We start from the raw sequence: 24,765 nt of genomic DNA on the forward strand, positions 1-24,765 counted from the left end.
GAAAACTTTTTCTTATCACAATAAAAGTTTTTATTATAGTAAGTGCATACTCATTGTTTTAAATGTAAGAAAATGAATAATCAAAATCTCACCCTCATCTAGAGGTAATCACTATTAATACTTTTTAAGTATATATAAATTTATTTATTCATTTTTGGCTGCACTGGGTCTTAGTTGCTGCCATGGGCTTTCTCTAGTTGCAGTGTGTGGGCTTCTCTTTGCAGTGGCTTCTCTTGTTGCAGAGTGGGGCTTTAGGGCTTGCAGTCTTCAGTGGTTGCCGTGTGTGGCTCAGTAACCTCGACTCGCCAGCTTAGTTGCCTGCGACATGTGGAATCTTCAACCAGGTATCGAAGCGTGTCCCCTGCATTGATTGGCACTAGACCACCACAGAAGTCCAGTTTTTTTTTTTAATAAGAATGAATTTTTTACATTGTATGACATTTTAAAACTTTATCCTTATCAGTATGTTAGCAGGTTACATGATATTCTATCTTCATGGATATATAATAATTTATTAATCAAGCTCCTTTTCTTGGATATTTAGATTGTTCTAGTCTTTTGCTTGTTTGTTGGTTTGGATTTTTAGTAAATCAGGAGCATTGTTTCACAGTCACTGATAATTTAAGTAGACACTCTTTCCTCATTACCTGTTCAGCACGTTCTGCAGCAGTGGTTCTCACACTTGAGCATGGCTCAGAATCACCGGGAGGGTTTGGGAGCCTAGAGGTTGCTGAGCCCCATCTCAGGTTCAGGATATGTAGGTCTGGGTGGGGTCTGAGCTTTTGTATTTCTTTTTGTAAATATTTATTTCTATTTATTTATTTAGCTGCAGTCAGCTGCGGCACACAGGATCTTTAGTCGCAGCATGCAAACTCTTAGTTTTGGCATGTGGGATCCAGTTCCCTGAACAGGGATCAAACCAGAGCCCCCTGCACTGGGAGCGTGGAGTCTTAGCCACTGGACCACTGGGAAGTCCCGAGCATTTGTGTTTCTCACTAAGATCTCTGGTAGTGCTGATGCTGTTGACTTGGGGGCCACACTCTGTGAATCACCATCTTCTATTATTCTTCTTTCCAAGGACCTAACATAACCTGTGTCCTCGGTTTCCTTTCTCGGAACCTACTGTGATTGGTCTACTCTGGAGGGGAAGTTCTTTTGGGGCCTCACGTTCTTTTTCCATTCCTGACCGTAAGTCCCTTTCATCAACACATCTTTCCAAGTGTCTCTGGGCTGTGTATCATTTTCTAACATACACACTCACACTGACTTTCAAAGTTGCCCTGCATTGCCACTCCCAGAAACCTCAGCTAATAACAAAGCAAGGGTAAACAAAAGTTCTTTTTCCTAGGTTCTGACATTGTATGTCCCTTATTCTCCCTGCATCTGCCTCACAGAGTTGTTGTGGTTGGTAACCTCTATTCAAAATGGATACAGTAGAATATTACAGATGAGTGTGAGCTGGAAAGAGTTATGGACCCAGAGTGAAAGATCATTACAATTAATTTTCACATGATTATGTATTTGTAAGGAAATGGCTGAAAGCTTAGGTTCTGGAGTTAGAATTGGTTTTTATCTGGGCTTTGGTTCTGACTAGCTAGGTGAGTGTAAGCAGATCACATAGCTGAGCCTCATTTTCCTCACGTGTAAAGTGGAGGAACTAATAATACCTCTGTGGCAAGGAGATGGCAAGAAACAGAAATAATATGTGCAAGGAAGCCAGGACAGAAGCAACTCTTGATAAATGATAGCTGTTGTGTTTACTAAATAGTTGTTTTAATTTTTTCCCTAGCCTTTTCTCTGCTGCGAGTCTGGAAAGAAATCCATTGTTCATTGGGACCTTTTCGGCCCTGACCCGAGTTTTCTGTCATTTACTAAGTTTCTGATCACCTGTCTCAGGCGGCAGCGCAGCGAGCCCCACGGGCTTCCCTGAGGCCCTGCTTTTCGGGTATTTACGGCACACGGCCGCCCCAGCTCTGGCTCAAGTCTGCGCTTCCAGGTTCAGTTTCAGGGTCTCGCCGGCTGCCCCGGCCGGCGGGCGCCAAGCGGGCAGCGGGGCTTGGACGGCAGGGTTCTCCGGGGGCCCCAGAGTTGGGAGGCGGAGTCCGGGAGCCCCCGGAGGAGGATGGGCTGCGGACACAGCAGACTGAGCTGCTGCAAACCCCCCAAAAAGGTAAAGGGCGCCGGCGGAGAAGTTTGCCTTCGGAAAGGAAGGCGGGTGCGGAACCGCTCCGCCGCTGGGGACCCAGGGCGCCCCGGGTGTACTGGGGATGCCGGGCGGTGAACACTTAGAGGCCGGCAGGCAGGGAGGCGGGTAAGGCTCGGCCGGGCAGCTCTCTCTTCCTGATCCAGGGCTGAGCCACGCGGGGCAGCCGAGTTTACAAACACAGCCCCAGGGCCGGGACAGGCAACTGATCCCAGCTGGCGGAGGTGGGAACTGTCTAGCAACAGCTGCAGCAGGTGCCCTTTTCCGTTGGTCAGGCGCTGCTCGCTGTGTGGCCATGGACGTGTGACTTGACCTCTCTGGGCCTTTGGCTTTCCTACCATTAAGAGGCAGATTCTCTCTAGGGCTGCTACTTGCGCGGCAGAATGGCCCACAGATTTACATCATCGGCATCACCTAGGACTTGCAGAATCTCGGGCTGTGTTCCCGACGTGCTAAAATAGAACTTGTCTTTTAATAAGATGCCCAGGTGACTACAATATGCTTTAAAGTTTGAGAAGCGCTGGCCTAGAGCCTCTTCAGGCCCTAGAGCCGGTGCATGTGGGCTGTCCGCTGGGGAGCTGGGAGGGGCCGACCGGGGAGGAGATTTGCGGCCTTCTGCTGCCCTTCCCTCCCTTCCTGTCGCTCCCCCAAGGGGCCTCCGAGCTGGGTTAGGGCCCAGGAGACACTACTCGGGTTTCTAGCAGTGGGACCAGCTGCCCCTTGGGTTCTGACAAGCCCAGAAGGTCAGAGCCTGGAGCCAGAGGACAACCTGAGGCACAGAGAGGGAAGGGCTGACCCTCGAGTCCTGAGCCTTCTTCCTACTCCAGTCAGGTGGAAAGAGGTGGTCCTAGGAACTTGATGATCAGTCCCCTGAGGCCCCAAGAGGCCCCACACTGTGACGCTATTCAGTAATTTTTCACCGAACTTGAGCCTCTGTTGCTTTGCTTGCGCCTGAGCCCAAGCTTTTCTGCCTGTTGAGCATGCAGTACTGTCCCGAACCTGGATGATTCTATTTCTGCTCTGTGTCTAGTCCAAGGAGAAGGACTTTTGTCCCAAGTACAGCGCCTTTCCCCTTATCCTTGCTCCTCCTTAATTCCCAGTTTAAAATACCTCATGGAGCTCTGACCCAGAAGCCTTCCTGTCTTCCTGGCTCCAAGAGGGAAACTAAGGCTTGCCTCCATCCGTGGAAGCAGAAGTCTGGCTGATGGGATGATGACCAGATACACCTGAGACCTGCCTGAGACTTATAACAAAGCTGGTGATCGATTCTCAGTGTTAATCCTGGCTCTGCCACAAACATGCCCGTAGTGCTCTCTGTGCCTCAGTTTCTCCCTCTATATGGACAGGGAGGGCTTTGAGCAGGATGATTTCTAGGAGTCAGAGAGCCTGTGTTCTCTGCACCTGTGTTAACCACTCAGCTTGCAAAGTCCGCCAAGGATGAATTCCATCTACTTGGTGGCGGGAAGAGACTGGAGTAGCCCTGTTCCAGGCCTTGACTCTTCGGTAGTCTGGGAAAGGAGCCCACAGTGAGCAAGGATTCCCCTGCCTGTCTGAGAGCCTTGCCAGCTGTCCCTGTCCATCCCTGGCACAGCCTGAACTGGACCCCCTGTCCCAAGCTGTGAAGGAAAGGCAAGTACAGTCAACAGAGACTATCCCAGAGGGAAAGGACCTTGGGTACCACCTGTGCTGATGCACGCAACATGCAGCTGGGAGGTTAAAGCCTGGAGAGGGAAGGGTCTTGACTGAGGTCAGAGAACAACTTAGAGCAGAACCCAAATTCCCAGTCCCCAAGCCCAGTGTCCTTTGTCTCTGCCCCTCCTCAGTGCTTCCAGTGGCTTCTTGTTGATTCCAAAGCCCTTTGGCATTAAAGCCTTTGCCCTGTTGCCTCAGAGCAGAGAGCAGGATTTATAAGCTGATTTTGTTTAAAGTTCATGGTAGTTTCCATCCCTCTGTGCTATGCTCCTGCCCGGTTTCTCATCCAGGTGACAACCCCTAAAAGGCCTGAACGTCCAAGCTCACCCCCAGCAGGTTGTCAGCCCCCTAGGAGAGAGGGAACCTCTGAGGATGGGATGTACAAAAATGAGCTCAGACCCCAGGAGGCTCAAGTCACGACAACAATGACTCACCCTGAATGGCAGTTTACAGGGTACTTTCACATCCTGCCGACCTCACTAAAGCCTGGAAGTTAGGCTGAGCTGTGGGATCTTCTCCACTTTATAGATGAGGAGACTGAGGTTCAGGGAGGAGTGATGTCATTCAGTAGGTTGGTAGCCAAACCATGCAATGGAGCCTGGTTTTTCTGCCCTCCCCGTTGGTACTTACCGCCTTGCACAGAGCCCAGAGCTGGTGCCTCCTAAATATTTGAGTGTGAATGAGGGCCACATCAGAGCTGGACTAGAAGTTAACCCAGAGTGCAGCAGGAGTATCTCATCTATCCTTGAGAGACACAGGATGGCCTCTTGGCTGAGGGCTGGGCATACCTTGGCTGGGTGATGAAGGTTTGGTAGGAATGACCCAGTTGAGGCAGAGAGGACAGCCTGAGTGGAGGCTGAGCCGAAGAAGCAGAGTGATGGTGCTGGTTGCGGAGAGTGGGAGTGGCCAGCCGTGAGGAATGAGGCCAGGGCTTCCAGTGGGGACTTGCCCGGCTAGGGATAGGGGCTTGACTACTAGGACTTCTCAAGGTCCCTCCCAGGGGCCAGGCCCTAAGGGTTTGCTGAGTCCTGTGGTTGGCAGTGCCAGTAGCCTTAGCTGGCCAGCTGGCCTAGACCCCACTGAGAGGCCTGACCTGGGGCCAAGTGTTACTGGGACTTTTGGTGACAAGTTGAAATCCTGGTGAAAAAATGAGTGGAGATCCCTAGCAGGTTGGGTGTAGATACTGAAGAATCATCTGTGTGATGTGGTCCTTCCTAAACCCTTTTTAACAAAGACTATGGCTATTGTGGCCACATCAGGAGGATGTGGGAGAAGGCCAGACAGAGGGGGCGGGGCCAAGGAAACAAGCCTTCCGTGGACTTGCCTATAGGATGACATGGGGGGTTTTAGGGCCCTTCCATTCCCCAAAAGTTACCAGCCCCATCTGGGCCAAGGTGGGAAGGGAGCCCTAGCGCCTCATGGTCAACCCTCTGAGTGTGCCTCGTGTGACCCAGGGTTCAGAGCTTTGGCTCTGGCCCCCATGCCACAGCCCTGAGCACCACACCTGAGACCTGGGCTCAGTACTGCTCCAGAGCAGGGCCTCGGGCAACAGGTTCTCTGGGGTCAGTATCCCTTCATGAGTGCTTCCAGGCAGCAGGCCAGGTGAAAGAGGCAGAGATAAAGAAGTGAAAGACTTGGAAGTTTGGCATGGGCACAACTAATTCCAAAACAAAACTATAGACTCTAAGGGCATGGGCTTTAGCACTGAGTCCACGTATTCATTTATAGGAACATCCCTGGTGGCTCAGTGGTAAAGAACACCTGCCAGTGCAGAGAAGCAGGTCCAATCCCTGGGTCAGGAAGATCCCCTGGAGGAGGAAATGGCAACCCGCTCCAGTATTCTTGCCTGAAAAATCCCGAGGACAGAGGAGCCTGGGGGGCTACAGTCCATAGGATTGCCAAGAGTTGGACACAACTGAGCGCCTGAGCACATTCATTTATTAATTCTGCTCTCCAGACTCTGGGCCAGGTGCCACTTCACTCCTGGCACCATCGTGGACCCATTAAGTGACCCTGGAAGGAATTTGGGTTTTCCATGCCTCAATATCCTCATCTGTAAAATAGACATGATGTAGCTCCTGAGTCATAGGGCTCTGAGATTAGATGAAAGAATGCATGTGGTAGAGACCCTGGTACACTAACTGGTTAGCAGGGAATGTAGGTGAGGGACATCACCACCTGGATTGGACCCAAGGAAAGCAAACAGGGATGCGGGAGAAGGCAGCCATGAATGTACTTGGAAGGCCATTTAGGGTTGCGAAGATAAAGTCTGGAACCTGGCCACTGCCTTCCAGCCTCTGAAGTGTTGTCAAGCGGCATGCAGTGCCACCTGGTTCTCTGTTGACCCCAGAATGCAGATTGTGGCCAGTGAGGGGAAGCTAAGGGGAGCCAGATTCTACTTCTCACCAGGAAGAAGGGTAGTGAGTTCCCCATCCTGGAGGAGTTCAAGCAGAGGTCAGATGTGATTGTGACAGAAATAGAAGGGGGGCAGGGAGGAATAGAAGAGGTGTTGCAAACCTCCGAGTAGGAAATACTAAGATTCCACCCGACACCTAATTATTGTGATTATTCATACTGTTTGAGGCAAAATTTAAAATTTGGTAAAATATAAAGAAATTTTAAAATAATTTTTAACCCCACCATGAAGAGATCACCTCTATGTACACTTTAGTGTCATTTTTCTTCTGTTTTTCCTCACTAGTATGCTATATGTGAGTGTGACTATTTTTGTAGAACTAGGGATATATTTTAAACGATTATATTGTATTAATAGTTATTGGGGTGACTAAAAAGTTTGTAACATCTTACAGAGAAACCTGAACAAACTTTATGACCAAACCTATACCTAATATTTTGCTGGGGGCAGTCTTGCATGTTAAAAGTCTGTGGAAATGTGATTTTTAATGGCCATCTAAGGTTCTGTGGATGTTCTGTGGCTTTTTTAACCAGTTTGGACACTTGGTTATTTACACTCTCCACTCCTGCCCTTGTTATTCATGAGCATCCTTGTGTTATCATCCTAATCCTGGGAGAGTGTGCCTTTTTGTTGGAGGGAAGAGGTGGGGGGAGGGAAGGCCTCCAGAGAAGAGATGGCATCTTGGCTGGGTTCTGAAGGTGGGTGGGGGCCAAACACTTGTATCAGGGTGACTGGGGTACACAAGATGCAGGGTCCCTGACACCTGATCCGTAGGAATAGGGCAAACTTGAATTTTTAACTCATTTTAGACATAGGGTTTGTGAAAGAAAATGGCCTTTGCAAGGCACTGAGCCCCCTTTCCCTAACACTGTGGGGACACTGGTGTGTATGTGGCTTCTGAGCTAGTGAGTTTTGCCCAGCTCAGTTCAGTCGCTCAATTGTGTCCAACTCTTTGTGACACCATGGACTGCAGCATGCCAGGCCTCCCTGTCCATCACCAACTCCCGGAGCTTACTCAAACTCATGTCCATTGAGTTGGTGATGCCATCCAACCATCTCATCCTCTGTCATCCCCTTCTCCTCCTGCCATCAATCTTTCCCAGCATTGGGCTCTTTTCAAATGAGTCAGCTCTTTGCATCAGGTGGCCAAAGCATTGGAGTTTCAGCTTCAACATCAGTCCTTCCAATGAATATTCAGGACTGATTTCCTTTAGGAATGACTCCTTGCAGTCCAAGGGACTCTCAAGAGTCTTTTCCAACACCACAGTTCAGAAGCATCAATTCTTCGGTGCTTAGCTTTCTTTATAGTCCAACTCTCACATCCATACATGACTACTGGGAAAACCATAGCTTTGACTAGATGGACCTTTGCTTGCAAAGTAATGTCTCTGCTTTGTAATATGCTGTCTAGGTTGGTCATAGCTTTTCTTCCAAGGAGCAAGCGTCTTTCAATTTCATGGTTGCAATCACCATCTGCAGTGACTTTGGAGCCCCAAAAAAATAGAGTCTGTCACTGTTTCCACTGTTTTCCCATCTATTTGCTATTAAGTGATGGGACCAGATGCCATGATCTTTTATGTAGCTTCAGTAATTTAGACCTTTATCTAGGTATGAAGTGAAGTGAAAGTCACTCAGTCATATCCAACTCTTTGCTACCCCATGGGCTATACAGTCCATGGAATTCTCCAGGCTAGAATAGTGGAGTGGGTAGACTTTCCCTTCTCTAGGGGATCTTCCCAGCCCAAGAATTGAACCCAGGTTTCCCTCATTGCAGGCAGATTCTTTACTAACTGAGCCACCAGGGAAGCCCTGGTTTTTGCCCAACCCACAATATAATGTCCTCTCATCCCAGTTAAAGCCAATACAAGCTTTCATACATATGTGCTGTGACATATATAGGTCTGACAGAGGGACCAACCAGGACTCCACTGCAGGCAGAGAGAAAGAGCAAGAGAAAATGAGAAAAATCCATCCATCTTTAGCATAGATACATCTAAATCTCTCCATCACCTGCAGACAAGCCATGTGACTTCTCTCACCAGGTAAATATGAATCCCTAAAAATCATTTATCTTGTGTCACTTTATTTTCAAGACTGAATCTTCCAGAACATCTAGGCCAAACGCCTCATAATACATCCATCCCACACATCCCACATCCCATGCTTTCTCCCCAGATAAGCAATGTACAGACTGACCTACTTCCAATTCTCCTTCCTCCCCGGGAGTGAAGTTCTTTTTCAGAGTGTACAACAAACTTTGTCATTCCTCCTCCACCCTGTGCAACTTTACCCGCTGCCCCCTCCTTGAGGAAACAGCTGTGACATGAGAAAAGTTACCTGTAATGGGCTAAATAGTGTCCCCCCCCACCCAACTCATGTATACCCAGGACCTGTGAGTATGACCTTATTAGAAACAGGGCTTTTGCAGATGTAATCCATCAAGATGAGGTCATACTGGGGGATGGTGGGCTTTAGTCCAAGGACTGATGTCCTTGTGAGAGGAAGGGAATGTGGACAGAGAAGCACGGGAGACGGCCATGTGCTGACAGAAGCAGAGATGGTAGTGATGTGTCTGCAAGCCAGGGAACACCAAGGGCTGCTGCGACCACCAAAAGCTAGGAAGGACGGATGGAGCAGAAATTCCCTCAGAGCCTCCAGACTGACCCAATCCACCTGACACCTTGACTCTGGACTTCTCGCCTCCAGAACTGGAAGAGAAGAAATTTCTGTTGTTTCAAGTCACCAACTGCATGGCAATTTGTTACAGCAGCCCTAGGAGATGTATATATTTTATTAATTCCCCACCCTCTCTCACCCCTCCCTGACCTGGCCACCAGTTGAAATGGGCAGGGGAGACCCAGTGCCTCTTCTTTGGCAGCAAAGTAGGGAGCACGGCACACGAGGAGGTGTTTGGACATGGCCCCAGTGCTTTCGGACCAGCTGCAGCGTTTGCAGGGGAAAGAACACTGGGCCGGGGGTCAAGAGTGGGTCCTAGTCCTTCCTGGTTCACTAACTTGCTGTGTGATCGCTACCCAGGCCTTGACCTCCCCACCTGTAAAATGACCCCCGTGGCTGCTTTTAGGTTCCAAGAGAGGTATTGATTCTGTCTGCTGTTCATTTCTTTGTACATGAGTCAAACTTGAATACTCTGTTGTTTTAAAAATTCTAAGAACTTAGGCAAAACTGCAGCTTCCCCTCCTTGACCACAATAATTCTAGTCTTTTCTCCAGAGATGATGACTGACTGCCCTTGGTGTGTGCTTTTCTAGGTAGTTTTTCGTCTGCATGTTTGTACCGTAGAAATCATTTATTTTGCTATTGATATTCTACCAAATGACTTTCCACCTTTGTTGGTAAATACCTACTTTGTTTTTTTAAACAAATGAGCGGCCTTGCATAGTGTCATGTATGGATACGTTAGTGTATGGAGCCAATGCCCCGTTGTAGATGTGAGGCTGGTTTCCAGTGTTTCCCTGTTCTAAGTGACCCTGCCCCAAGCACCCTGCAGGGGCCATCGTCCTCACTAATGGATGCCTCTCTCTCTGCTGGCAGTTCTGAGGCAGGGCGCTTGCCGCCCGTTCTTTGCATGGTGGCTGCTGGGCTATGTCCTCCTCTTCTCTAGGCACTCCAGTCCCCCCTTTTACAGCTTCCCCACAGGGGCTGCTCAAGAACAGAGGGTGGTCTGAAGGGTTCAGGACACTCCCCCCGCAGGCCCTCCTGAGCAAGTACCCCTCCTGCCTTGTCCTGCAGAGAAGCCCTCTGCATGAGGGGGCTGACCGCTGAGTGTGTGCAGCCACCAGCCCTGCTGTGCTGGGAACCAGCAAGCGTGACAGGACTGATGGAGGGTGAGGTGTCAGAATGAACTCACTCTGCCGCTTCTTTTGCGTCCATAGCATATCAAGGCTAGAAGGGCCATGATGTATCCCATTGCCCAACTCCATGCCAGAGAGAGGAGGAAACAGAAGCCCAGAGAGGGGAGGGTGCTCCCCCAAGATCACACAGCAAGCAAGTAGCAAGTCAGGGCCCTGACTCTGGACTCACACTGCGGGGTTTCCCATTGGGTTGGCGAGACAGGCAGATATCCGGCCGTGTGTCTGCGTCCTCAGCCTGTCTCTTCTCCCGTGGTGGCTACTAACACCACTTTCTGTCCTGCTAATTCAGGGTCCTTCTCCCTGATCGGCTGACCCAAATGCCAGAAATGCTGCTGAGTGCTTCTGCCAGCTCTGGCCCCTCCCAGGAGATCTGAGCAGGCAGACCCATGCGAGGCTGATACAGGACAGGAGAAGGTGGGCTGTAGGGAGGAAGGAAGGGCTGTGGTGTATTAGAAACCCTTCTTCCCTAGGCCTCAGCCTCTCATCCATGCAGGAGGGGCTGGGCCCTGCGCTCACTGTCTGGCGTGGGCGGTCTCAGCAGGTGCTTGGGGGGAAGTGGTTCTGTCCTCCCCTGAGACCTTTCATCACCTGGTCAGACAGGAGGGATGGAGACCACATCCGCCTCTGACTCAGGGTGTTCTGGGGGCATTGCAGGTGTTCAGAGAATAGGCAGGGCCTCCTGACACAGCCGGGAAGAACCTGCGGTTGCTCCTGCCTTTCATTGGGTGGTGTGGTCACGTTGGTGTGTCCCAGGCAGGTACTGGGTGATGCTTGACACTGTAATGTGTAAAATGAACAAGTCAAAGTCAATCTTTAGCTGTCCTGGCTGCGTGAAAATAAAATCACGTTCAGGCATTACTTGGCAAAATACTTCTGCCCATCTTAGAGATGCGGAAGCTGAGGCCAGTGATTGTGGTATTCTTACCTCTTTGCCTCTGTAGTCTGGGTGTGAAGGCTAACATTTCTCAACAGCTCTGAACATTTAGGCCCCGCCTTTCCTCCACCCCAGGCCCTGGAGGGAGCCCCTTGGGTCTCCGCCCCCACCTCCTTCCTGCTTCTACCCTCAGCCAATGGGCTCTGCCTGTGGTTGTTCAGATCCTGAAACCAGGGCCCCACCCATGCACGAGTCCTGACACCGGAAAGGCAGCTCTGATGTTGCAAAGGAGTGTGACCTGAGTCCCTTGAGGCTCAGAATTCCCTAAATGTTGGATTACTTGGATCAATCTGGCGTATGCACTAAGGAAAGGGAAGGGCTCTGGCTTGAGTCTGGACTCCCAGGAGGCTCTGATCCTGGTTTGTGGCCCCTCTGACAGGCCCTGCCCACTCCACCTCTGGGCCTCAGTTTTTCCATCTGGAAATAGAAGGTGGGGATTGGATAAGCTGTTTCCAGGATCCCTTCCAACCCTATCTTCTGGGTCCCAGTAAGCCTTCCACAGCCAAGGAGCTGGACAGAACTACACGGCCAAGGGAATCCAGGTCTGCAGTTTATGGGGACAGTGGAGGAGCTTGGTGAACTCTCAAGGGTCCTTTGATTACTAAATTCTCTAAGCTAGTCAGGGATAATGAGGCCATAAATCACACCACTCAGTCAGAAATGCACAATGCCTGAAGGGCCATGAAAAGGATGGCATGATGATCCCTAAAGCAAGGTGAGACCAAGTGTCTTCAGGAAAGGCTGTGCCATCCTCAGGGTTCGACTTCCATCCTGGTAGATCCTGGAGGGAGAGAATAGCTGGGCAGCTTCTATCCAAGTTGCTTCTGCCTTTCTCAGTCTTTCATGGTGAAAGAAATTCCCAGCTCAAGTTTGAGGGAACTTGAGAAGTCTGTTCCTGACGCTTTAGTATAAGACTATGAAAGTTCACACTGAATTCAACTTGAATAATACTCAGCAGAGCCCACTGAGACTCTGATACTATTGGTGGGTCTTTCATACCATCTGCACTAGCTAAACACTGTGTTTAACAGAGATATTTACTTCTTAAATGTCAAGGATATCTTACAGAATTGGATTGTTGGAGTTTAGGGACCTCTGAGATCAGTCAGTCCAACCTGCAAAATGAAGTTTGCTTCTTGCATGCCATCAGTGATGGAGAGCTCACTACCGCCAGCCCACTCCACCCTCCAAGACAGCAGCCTATCTCTGGGACCATTCTGAGATCCTTCATGTTGCACTAAAGCTTCTTGAAACCTCTAGTCCTTGGTCACCATCCTGTCCTCTGAGGTTGTGGGCCACACACTAGCAGCCTTTACCTCATGGTGGTCCTGCAGAGATTTGGAGCCAGAGTCCAGAGTCTTTGTTTTTCACGTTTTTTATTTTTCAAGGCTGATCAACCATTACTAGTCCCTCCTGTTAATTTACCCTCCAAAATGCAAGCAAGTTTGAGGGGGTCTTGCCAGGACCAGTCCAAGCTTGCTGCTCTTCCCGCCGCTCTGGGTGCTGTCCTTTTGCTCTGCCTGGACTCTGTGTTTGAAACCATGTTCTGCCACAGACCAGGTTTACCTCCGGTTGACCCCAAAGCAGGGCTCTGGTCCTTAGCAAGGAGGTGGGCCCCAGAACTGTGCATGTTCCTAAGACGGAGAGGCCCTGTTTCCAGCCCTCCTGGTCAAAGGGCTGCCCTGGAGCCCATAAGGAGTGAGAAGAACCTCTGTTCCAACCCTGACCCATCAAAGAGGGTCCAGAGAGGGGACAGCACTTCCCTAAAGTCACACAGTGAAGCTGAGACCTGGGTGTGCTGGCCTTCCCCTCCTCCCAGGTCCATTCTGTGCTGCTAGCAGCCACCTCATAGTGTTCTTCTCCCAAGTTTCCATTGACACAGGAAGCCTCCAGCCCTCTTCCAGAGCTCAGCCGGATGACCCTCCCAGCCTGAGGCCTGCCCCATTCTGCTTTTGGAAGGGGAAATCCTTGTGACCCCCTCCCAGCTCCCGTCCCTGCCCACTGTAGAGTGAACTCTGCTCCATGACCTCTGAGGAGAAAGCAGCCAAGGCCCCGCCATGGGAATTTTCCATGCAGTAGTTGCTTATTGATTCCTGCTCAGTTCCGGGCTATGTGTCTTCAGGAGCCTTAGAATCACCTGGATGGGGTGGTAGATCGGAGCTTCCCAGACCGCGCATACACCCTCAGATTCTGTAGGTCCAGAGCTGGGCCTGGGAGCTGTGTTAAGCAAGTGCTTCAGATGGTCCTGAAACAGGAGACCTTCTATTAGGCCTCAAAATCCCTCAAAATCCCTGTCTGGGCATCACAACAGACATCAAATCCAAAGTCAATTTCAAAATTGGTCCCTGTCCTCAAGGAGCCCCCTTGGATTAACAGAAGCACGGGTAACTGGGGAACTAATCACATGGGTGTTTGAACAGGCCTGCTGATAGGAACTAACTCAGCCCTGGGGAGAGACCAAGTAGAAATTATATATGAGCTGGGCCTGGAGGCCTGAGAAATTATCGACCATATGTCATGCTGGGATGGTCTTGAGCAACTTGGGATGGTGTTGAACACATGGTTGTGCGTGTTGGGGCCAGGAGTACAGTAGGTTGTTTTTGGTTTGGTTTTGGCCTAGCGAATTGATCAACATTAAAAAAAAAAAAAGACACTAGTCCATGTTGGCAGAGTTGCAGTAAAACTGGCCTTCTGTATGCTACTAGTAGGTTAGTTAATTAGTAGAGCCTTTCTGAAGTGTAGAGACAGTAACTTTAGATGTGTAAAAGTCTTACAATCATTATGTTCCCTAAGGCATGATTTGAAAATTTAAAAATGAAAATAATGTAAATATTCAACAGTGGAAAGTGAAAGTGTAAGTCACTCAGTCGTGTCCAACTCTTTGCAACCCCACAGACTCCACAGGCTCCTCTGTCCCTGAGGTTCTCCAGGCAAGAGTACGGATTGGGTTGCCATGCCCTTCTCCAGGGGATCTTCCCTACTCAGGGATCAAACCCAGGTCTCCTACATTGCAAACAAATTCTTGATCGTCTGAGCCACCAGGGAAGTCCATTAACAGTATATTATTGATTAAATGATTAAATTCATCATACTGAAGTCATTAAAATTAATTATAAAATATTTAATGCCATGTAGTAAATGCTTATATTTGAAAAAATGAGATGTAAGAGAATATATATAAATTCCATAAGTGAATAAATGTGTATTCTTTATTACCCCTATATTTGGAAAAAGATGTTTATCAATATTTAAATGTTAATAGAGAGAACAGTAGCATGAGGACTATTATAATGAGTCTTTTTTAATTATTTAAAAAATATTTATTTTATTTTTCAGATAGTTATTTATTCTGTGGAGTTGGGCCCTAGGTGTGGCCTGTGGAATCATTGTGGGCTTGAGCTCTCCAGCTGGGGTGTCCCACATCCCTCACATTGCAGGGACCTGGACCCCCAGGGATGTCCTAAGATGAGTCTTGAATGCCTTGATTCTGGATGGTTATCCTGGGGGCAGAGCTGCTGTCAGGATCTGGAGACTCAAGCACGAGGCCGTGTCCTGCCTAAGGTCTGGAAGCTGTTAGTGGAGAAGAGTTTTTCACCTTCCATGGTGGTTGTTTGGAAGAAGTTTCTCATGAGCTTTATGATCTTATTTCAGGCAACCTGAGGCCAATGGCAGCCTAAGCAGTCTAGCAAAGCACTGTGGTCTTAGATCCTGCCATGCTTTTTCAGATATAAAGTGATAAAAGTCATCATGCCATGTTTGAGCTATTAGAATTATGGAGTTATAGGTGCTTTATCTTAGCTAATCCTTAAAATAACCTTGTGAGGAAATCAAGGCTTGGAGAGGCAGTGTGGTCACACAGTGTTAAATTTAAGGTTTGAATCCAGATCTGGGTGATTTTAGAATCCAAGAGTTTTTTTTTTTCCTTTTCCTTTGCTGTGTTGTGTGGCATGTCGGATCTTAGTTCTCCAACAAGGGATGAAACCCATGCCCCCTGCATTGGAAGCATGGAGTCTTAACCACTGGGCCACCAGGGAAGTCCCTAGAATCCCTGAGTTCTTAACAATACTGTTCTGGTCTCTACTCTTCTGAGACCTGGTTCTCATGCTGATTTTGACATCCAGGCTGCATATGACTGTGTCTTACCTCCCTGAGCTCCAGTCTCCTCCCTCGTAATAACCCTTATCTCTCAGCGCAGTTGAGAAGAGCTGAGATCAAACACTCGGAGTTTGAATGCCGTGGGCATTGTTGAGTGAAAGTAAGAATGCCTCACACCTCCACTTCCTCTGCAAAGAAGAAAGCGGGAGCCCAGAGGAGGGAAGAGATTTGTCCAAGTTTGTAGAAGAGCTGGAACTGGAATTCTGGAAATCTCACTCCCATAAAAACATTGACCAGATTGAGTGTAACCAGGAGTAGCAACAGGGACAAGGCAATCAACCTTTGGTGTTTGTCTGCCTCCTTCCTCCAGCCCAGGGAGAGAGGCTGGCTCCTGTCATTACCCCAGAGTCCTGTGTTGACAGCTTGTTCCTGGGCCAAGCGTCCCCTCTCCCCTGGGCGGGAAGAGACGAGACTTCACAGGGTGGGTGGAGGAGGGTGGCTGGATTGCCAGCCACTGAACAGATCCTGGGGACCAGGACCTGAGGGAGACACTGTTTCTTGCTCAGTTTGCCAGGCTCAGTTTGCACCAGGCTCTGTGGTGGGCATTGTGGGGCAGGAGCAGAAGGTTCTAGAAGCCTTCCCTTCTCATCCATCCCCAACCAGAACTATGCTTTCCAGCAGCATTTCATTCATTCTCGAGTTCAGGAAATTGTTAATAATTTTCATTCTATTAATCACTTAATCTATTATCACAGTAAAAAATAAAGTTTTTCTTTTACAGTGGTAATTCACAATTGAACACTTTCATAGTTTTTTCATGAGCTGACTTATTTAAGTGTTTTCTGAAATGAGGCTTAGACTATCTTTTTTTAAAATCAGAAAACTTTTTTGAGGTACAATTGAAAAATAACATAGTATTTCAGATGTACAACCAAATGATTCAATATTTGTACACATTGTGAAACGATCACAGTAAGTCTAGCTAACATTTTAGAACATTTTGAAAAGTATACAAAACGACTTAAATTTTTTTCTACCCCACATCTTGGTCCAGTGACCAGTGCTGGACTTTGACCAACTTTTCACATCTCTGGGGTGAAATGAGAAAATTAAAGGTGTTCATTGTGTGTAACTTTGAGTAAGATGTTATTTCTCCTTTCCTGAAAGAACTATCTTGCGCTTTCCTTAGTATATTTTGAAAGGTTAAAATGTCTTCTATTTTATGAAATGATAGTGGTAGTCTGCAAATTATTTTTTTTTCAGCATTCTTGCTTGTCAACCCATACCAAATCTCCTATTTGAAAATATTATTTATGAAAACCGAAATCTTAGAGCCACTGACACTGTTTTGTGGTATAGAAAACCCTTTTGGGATTTCCCGGGTGGCCAGTGGCTAAGACTCTGTGTTCCCAGTGCAGGGGGCCCAGGTTTGATCGCTGGTCAGAGAACTGGATCCTGCGTGCCACAACTAAAAATTCACATGCCACAATTAAAGATCCTGTGTGCTGTAACTAAGGCCCAGCACAGTCAAGTAAATAAACATTAAAGAAACAATTATTTCTAAAAGTTATTAGAGAAAGCCCTTTTGCATCAGTTCTCTCCTCTGATTCAACCCCCACTGACCAAGGTTAAAGTGCTTACTAGATATGGGTCAAATACTTGACTCTGCCAGATGTCCCCTGATCTGCCTTGATGGAATCCTCTTTTGCCTCAGCCTTCTCATTTTTAAATTGGGGGACATACATATTTCCCGGGTTCTTCTGAAGATTAGCTGAGATAGTGCCTGGTATGACCTCGCTGCAGTATTTCACCTCCAGCTGTCACATTATATACTGCCACCTCCATATAGTTGGAAACACCCTTCTAGCAGAGAAGAAGCATAGTAAAACCATGGCTTGAAGTTTGATGCTCTGGCTTCAGTACAGCAAACTTGCTGAAAGTTGTGGTAGCCAAGGGCCCTGAGGAGGAAGGGGAATTGTCTCTAAACTGGGGGTTGGGAAGTTTTAGACACTTAAAGGCCATAACTGAGATGAGGGGAATAGCATAACGTCTGGCCAAGTCCATGGAGAAGGAAGATAAGGGCAGGGAGGGGCCCATGGTTGGTAGCCGAGCCAAAGTACAAGAATCTAAGGAGACATCAACCAGCATCAAGCTCCCCACTGAGGGGTTCCCTGGCCAAGATGAAATCCTATCTGAGAACCCCTTCCCCACAGAGCGGGTGCTGCCTTGGGACTGTGAGGAAGAAAGCCTAAGGGAACTGGGCGTAGAGCAGGGGCTGGCACAACTGGAATTCCTATCTTGCCTTTGGAAGAATTACCATAGCATCTATCCTCACATTCACCTCCGACCTTCATCCTCACTGTTATCTCATTTCTTCCAGAGGCGCCAAAGACCAGATCAGCCTCCCAAACCAGAGCCTCAGGAACTGGGTCCCCTCAATGGTGACACAGGTGAGTAGTCAGCCCTATAAATGCCCTCTCTGACATCTGTGAGGCTTCCTACTTTATAATCAACAAACACGATATGGCTATTTAATTATCTCCTGAGATTTTACTTCGGTTACTTTAATAGGAGTATCATTTCTAAGATCAGGGAGGTGATAGTTCTTCCCTGATCCTGGCTATTGCTACCACACCTGGAGTGCTGAGTTTATTTCTGAAAAGTACATTTTCAGAAAAATCTGGAAAAAAATGGAGAAAGTACAGTGGAGAAGAATCAGGTTGATGAGGAATCTGGAAACCATGTCCTTTAAGGAACAGTTAAAGAAACAGAAGATGTTGCGATAAAACACAACAGTTCTCTCCAAGGGACTCACAGAGAAGAAAGATGAGCCTTGTTCAGTGTGACCCAGAGATCAGTACCACGGCCTGAATGTAGCCAAACACACTGGCAGAATTCAGTTCAGTCTCAAAGGAATTTTTTTTGTCTGGTTGATGGTTCATCAGAGCTACTGATAGAATGAGCTCTCCATCTCTGAAAGTGTTTAATTACCACCTAGAGACTATCAGGATATTGCAGATGAAGTTAAAGTACCAGATAAGCAACTGGGTCAGAATTTAGATGTTCTCCAATCTGACTATACATAAGAATTACCTGGGGTGGATTTTCAAAAAATACCATTTCTGAGGCCCCACCACAGACCAACTAAATTAGGATCTCTAGGAGTGGGGCTAAAGACTCTGCATTGTTAGTTAGTCAGCTAGTTCAGTTGCTCAGTCATGTCCAATTCTTTGTGAGCCCATGGACTGCAGCACACCAGGCTTCCCTGCCCATCACCAAGTCCTGGAGCTTACTCAAACTCATGTCCATCACGTCGGTAATGCCATCTAACCATCTCATCCTCTGTCGTCCCCTTCTCCTCCCACCTTCAATCTTTCCCAGCATCAGGGTCTTTTCCAATGAGTCAGTTCTTTGCATCAGGTGGCCAAAGTATTGCAGTTTCAGCCTCAATATCAGTCCTTCCAATGAATATTAAGGACTGATTTCCTTTAGGATGGACTGGTTGGATCTCCTTGCTGTCCAAGGGACTCTCAAGAATCTTTCTCCAATACCACAGTTCAAAAGCATCAATTCTTCAGTGCTCAGGTTTCTTTAGAGTCCAACTCTCACATCCATACATGACTACAGGAAAAACCATAGCCTTGACTAGATGGACCTTTGTTGGCAAAGTAATGTCTCTGCTTTTTAATATGCTGTCTGGGTTGGTCATAACTTTCCTTCCAAGGAGTAAGCATCTTTTAATTTCATGGCTGCAATCACCATCTGCAGTGATTTTGGTGCAAAATCAAAGTAAAGTCTGCCACTGTTTCCCCATCTATTTGCCATTAAGTGATGGGACCAGATGCCATGATCTTCGTTTTCTGAATGCTGAGCTTTAAGCCAACTTTTTCACTCTCCTCTTCCACTTTCATCAAGAGGCTCTTGAGTTCTTCTTCACTTTCTGCCATAAGTGTGGTGTCATCTGCATATCTGAGGTTATCGATATTTCTCCCATCAATCTTGATTCCAACTTGTGCTTCGTCTAGCCAGCATTTCTCATGATGTACTCTGCATATAAGTTAAATAAGCAAGGTGACAATATACAGCCTTGACGAACTCCTTTTCCTATTTGGAACCAGTCTGTTGGTCCATGTCCAGTTCTAATTGTTGCTTCCTGACCTGCATACAGATTTCTCAAGAGGCAGGTCAGGTGGTCTGGTATTCCCATCTTTTAAAGAATTTTCCACAGTTTATTGTGATCCACACAGTCAAAGGCTTTGGCATAGTCAACAAAGCAAAAATAGATGTTTTTCTGGAACTCTCTTGCTTTTTCCATGATCCAGCGGATGTTGGCAATTTGATCTCTGGTTCCTCTGCCTTTTCTAAAACCAGCTTGAACATCTGGTAGTTCATAGTTCATGTATTGTTAAAGCCTGGCTTGGAGAATTTTGAGCATTGCTTTACTAGCATGTGAGATGAGTGCAATTGTGCTGTAGTTTGAATATTCTTTGCCATTGTGTTTCTTTGGGATCGGAATGAAAACTGACCTTTTCCAGTCCTGTGTCCACTGCTGAGTTTTCCAAATTTGCTGGCATATTGAGTGCAGCACTTTCACAGCATCATCTTTTAGGATTTGAAATAGCTCCACTGGAATTCCATCCCCTCCCCTAGCTTTGTTCATAGTGATGCTTCCTAAGGCCCGCTTGACTTCACATTCCAGCATGTCTGGCTCTAGGTGAGTGATCACACCATCGTGATTATCTGGGTTGTGAAGATCTTTTTTGTACAGTTCTTCTGTGTATTCTTGCCACCTCTTCTTAATATCTTCTGCTTCTGTTAGGTCCATACCATTTCTGTTCTTTATTCAGCCCATCTTTGCATGAAATGTTCCCTCAGTATCTCTCATTTTCTTGAAGAGATCTCTAGTCTTTCCCATTCTATTGTTTTGCTTTATTTCTTTGCACTGATCACTGTGGAAGGCTTTCTTATCTCTTCTTGCTATTCTTTGGAACTCTGCATTCAAATGGGCATATCTTTCCTTTTCTCCTTTGCTTTTCACTTGTCTTCTTTTCACAGCTATTTTATTTGTAAAGTCTCCTCAGACAGCCATTTTACTTTTTTGCATTTCTTTTTCTTGGGGATGGTCTTGATCCCTGTCTCCTGTACAATGTCATGAACCTCCGTCCATAGTTAATCAGGCACTCTGTCTATCAGATCTAGTCCCTTAAATCTATTTTTCACTTCCACTGTCTAATCATAAGGGATTTGATATAGGTCATACCTGAATGGTCTACTGGTTTTCCCTACTTTCTTCAATTTCAGTCTGAATTTGGCAACGAGGAGTTCATGATTTGACCCACAGTCTGCATTGTTAATGATGGTAAGTCCCTGTAATAAGTAGCACCCCGCACTCAAGTTGGAACCAGTTTGGTACTGCTGACCAACATTTGAGATATTGAGCCAAATGGTTTATGAGAGCCTGGAACTCCATGATCATGACCACTGCCTCCTCTCAGCCCCCCTCTCCCACACCCAGGGCTCCTATCTGATGGACTGACCACAGCCTCTTTCTTCAAACTTCTCATTGTACCTTGTAACCAACCTGGCCTATGAAATTCTATAATAATATTATTGCTACATTTATAACAATGCTAATATAAGCCTCCAATGCTGTCATGAGCCCTGAGAAACATTTAGAGAACAATGAAGAACATTTTTTTGCCACATCACGCAACATGCAGGATCTTAGTTCCCCAACTAGGGATCAAACCTGTGCCCCCTGCAGTGGAAGTATGAAAGCTTAACCACTGGACCACCAGGGAAGTCCTAAAGAGCACTCATTGAGCACCTCCAAATGCCTGGCACTACACCTACTGCTTTAGTTTTTTATTCATTTGTTTGTTGTAGTTTTTAGATTCCACAAATAGGTGATTACCTACAGTATTAGTCTTTCTCTGACTTGGTGTGCTAAGCATAATACCCTCTAGGTCCATCCACGTTGTTGCAAATAGCAGAATTTAATTCTTTTCTATGGCTGAGTAATGCTCCTTTGTGTGTGTAGACGTTTGTTGTTGTACATCTTATGTATTCACTCATATGTTGGAGATCCTTAGGCTGCTTCCCTGTGTGGTACACTTAGTGCTGTGATGCATGAGCAGACAGAACGTGGTAGTTCAGAGTGTTTGCTGTGGACCCCGCTTGTGCAGGTTCACAGCCCCTTACCCCAGTTGTGAGCTGGGTAATCTTGGACAGGTTGCATAATTTCTTTGTCCCTCAGCTTCCTCATCTGTGAAATGGGAATAATCACAGTACGCACCGCTCTGGGTAGCTCTGAGGATTCAGTGAGTAATACCTGGGAGACACTTGGAGCAGATCTGGGCATGTTTCCGAGCATAATAAGCTCCTGGTATCCTTTGTTATTGTTGTTGTTGTTTAGTCTCCAGATTCTTTACATGCTGTTGTTATTTTCATCACCGTTGTTTTCTGACTTAATCATCTCAATAGCCCTATGAGGTAGGTATTACTATTATCCTGATTTAACGTATTAGGTAACAGAGGCCCGGAGAGGGTGGATCCCCACCTTAGGTGAGACCCAGAGCCTGTTGGACTCACCAGAGTGACATCACCAGGCCTGTTTCGCAGTTTCCCTCATCAATGGCTAGATTTCCTGTTTTCAAGGTCTCCTTCCTGCTCACAGCAGCCTTTCTGCGCTGTGAGGTGTCCCACAGACACAGTGCCCAACTAGCCCCTTAGTGAGGAGAGGAAAGGTGAGGACAGTGGTGAATGGCAGAACCACATCCTGGATGGAGGGGGAGGCCGCTGTTCCTCAGGCCAGCTCCTGCTGGACACTGAATCACACACTGCTACTTCTTTGGCTTCTTCAAGAAGAGTTGGAGGACTTCCCTGTTGGTCCAGTGGTTAATAATCAACCTGCCAATATAAGGGACACAGGTTTGATCCCTGGTCTGGGAACTAAGATCCCTCTTGCCACAACTGCTGAAAGCCGTGTGCCCTGCAGCCCCTGCTCCACAACGAGAGGAGCCACCACAGTGAGAGGCCCATGCACTGCAACTAGGAATTAGCCCCTGCGCGCCACACCTAGAGAAAGCCCACACAGCAATAAAGACAATAAATAAATAAATAAAAGCTTAAATCAGGACTTTTTAAAAAAGTTAGAAATCTGTAGGATTAAGTAAAAGCTGCCCAGTTATTAAGTCAGCCACTGTTTTTTTTAATTTAGGCACTGGATGAAGCAAACAGCACCTTTATAGGCTGAATGTGTTCTGTGAGTCACCTGCTCTCCTGTAGATCTTAGGGGCAAGATGAGGCCTCTGGCTCCTCCACTTCATGAAGGAGGGTCTCCAAAGGCAGGGAGATTTAAGGAGCTGCCTCTAGAAGTTGATCCCCCAGCTGAAACCATTTTTGAGGGGGAAACCAGGCTCCCCACACCGTAGCTCCTGCCTCCCACACCCTCTCCATTGGGCCTGGACCCAACCTCCACTCTGTGATTTTTTTGTCCCTCGCCTATAGCCACAACCGACCATGTATGTGCATCTGAGGAGGCTGAGCAGCACCAGAAGACTATCACCAGAATCCTCCAGCAACATGAAGAGGACAAGAAGAAATGGGCTCAGCAAGTAAGTCCCAACCCCTTTCTTTTCCTCCTGCTCCACTAACTTCATTAAATTCCAGAGCAAGGCCAACTTTTGGTTTTATCATTGTTGCAAGTGTCTCTTACTCCTTTTGCCCAGAAAAGAGTCCTGTATCTGTTAAACAAATATTTGTAACTGTGGGCATATAATTCATTTTATTTATTCTATGCAATAAAAGTGGGGAACCACCAACATAGCAAAGGTCTTTCTGCCTTCAATGGCATCAGGATTAGAAGACTCCAAAATCTCTTAATCTCTGGAAGCCCCCTCTTAAGCCCTAAAGAGGGAGAAGTCAGTCACATCAGCTATGTCTTGGAGGCCTTGCGCCCTCTCTGCACCCTCATAGGAATGTACGCATCATTTCCATCAGTCAGATCAGCAGGGCTGGGGGGACTCTGATCACCAACCTCCAAAAGGCTCCAGGGGTGGTAAGTGGATAAGTGAGGCTGCCCTGAACCTACTGAATCTCATTCTGCTCGGGACCCTCTGCCTCCAGGTGGAGAAGGAAAGGGAGCTAGAACTTGGAGAGAAACTGAATGAACAGCGAAAAGTCCTAGAGGGAGAGCATGCGGAGGCCCTGCGAGGTATGGACGAGATGCACTTGGAAGGCTGTGGACCAGACTCCTTCTGTTCCACCTGCCAAGCTCACGTGGGACTCCCATTTTCCCCTCCCACCCACCTCTGGTCCCTAAGCAACTGTCACTTCAGGACTGGAGTCTGCAGGGTCCTAAGACTTGTCCTTTCGGGCTTATAATATTTGACCCCATGCTTTGTTTTACCTTAGTTGAGAGGTGTTTTTCCTTTCCATTTTAAGAAACAATCTGTATTCATTATAGGAAATTTGGAAAACCTAGACAAATAGGAGAATATTTAAATACCCATGTTTCTTCCCCACAATGACGACAGCTCTGTGCTTCAGTTTAGTTCAGCTCAGTCGCTCAGTCATGTCCGACTCTTTGTGACCCCATGAATTGCAGCACGCCAGGCCTCCCTGTCCATCACCAACTCCTGGAGTTCACCCAAACTCATGTGCATCGAGTCGGTGATACCATCCAGCCATCTCATCCTCTGTCGTCCCCTTCTCCTCCTGCCCTCAATCCCTCCCAGCATCAGAGTCTTTTCCAATGAGTCAACTCTTCCATTCAGGTGGTCAAAGTATTGGAGTTTCAGCTTTAGCATCAGTCCTTCCAATGAACACCCAGGACTGGTCTCCTTTAGGATGGACTGGTTGGATCTCCTTGCAATCCCAGGGACTCTCAAGAGTCTTCTCCAACACCACAGTTCAAAAGCATCAATTCTTCGGCGGTCAGCCTTCTTCACAGTCCAACTCTCACATCCATACATGACCACAGGAAAAACCATAGCCTTGACTAGACGGACCTTTGTTGGCAAAGTAATGTCTCTGCTTTTGAATATGCTATCTAGGTTGGTCATAACTTTCCTTCCAAGGAGTAAGCGTCTTTTAATTTCATGGCTGCAATCACCATCTGCAGTGATTTTGGAGCCCCAAAAAACAAAGTCTGACACTGTTTCCACTGTTTTCCCATCTATTTCCCATGAAGTGATGGGACCAGATGCCATGATCTTAGTTTTCTGATTGGTGAGCTTTAAGCCAACTTTTTCACTCTGCTCTTTCACTTTCATCAAGAGGCTCTTGAGTTCTTCTTCACTTTCTGCCATAAGGGTGGTGTCATCTGCATATCTGAGGTTATTGATATTTCTCCTGGCAATCTTGATTCCAGCTTGTGCTTCTTCCAGCCCAGCGTTTCTCATGATGTACTCTGCATATAAGTTAAATAAGCAGGGTGACGATATACAGCCTTGACATACTCCTTTTCCTATTTGGAATCAGTCTGTTGTTCCATGTCCAGTTCTAATTGTTGCTTCCTGACCTGCATACAGGTTTCTCAAGAGGCAGGTCAG

At 47.3% G+C, this 24,765-nt stretch overlaps 1 protein-coding gene across 1 annotated transcript in view; it reads left to right on the forward strand.

Moving 5' to 3' along the window:
- Window positions 1-325: 325 nt before the first annotated feature.
- CCDC69 (coiled-coil domain containing 69) overlaps window positions 326-24,765 on the forward strand; it is a 37,084-nt gene continuing 12,644 nt past the window's right edge. The window contains exons 1-5 of the mRNA XM_025294104.3: window positions 326-344; window positions 1,932-2,170; window positions 17,592-17,661; window positions 22,721-22,827; window positions 23,339-23,426. Coding sequence (XP_025149889.3) covers window positions 326-344; window positions 1,932-2,170; window positions 17,592-17,661; window positions 22,721-22,827; window positions 23,339-23,426 — 523 coding nt within the window. The remainder of the gene's footprint in view (window positions 345-1,931; window positions 2,171-17,591; window positions 17,662-22,720; window positions 22,828-23,338; window positions 23,427-24,765) is intronic.

This window comes from Bubalus bubalis, chromosome 9 (genome assembly GCF_019923935.1).
Source record: "Bubalus bubalis isolate 160015118507 breed Murrah chromosome 9, NDDB_SH_1, whole genome shotgun sequence".
Lineage (NCBI taxonomy): Eukaryota > Metazoa > Chordata > Mammalia > Artiodactyla > Bovidae > Bubalus > Bubalus bubalis.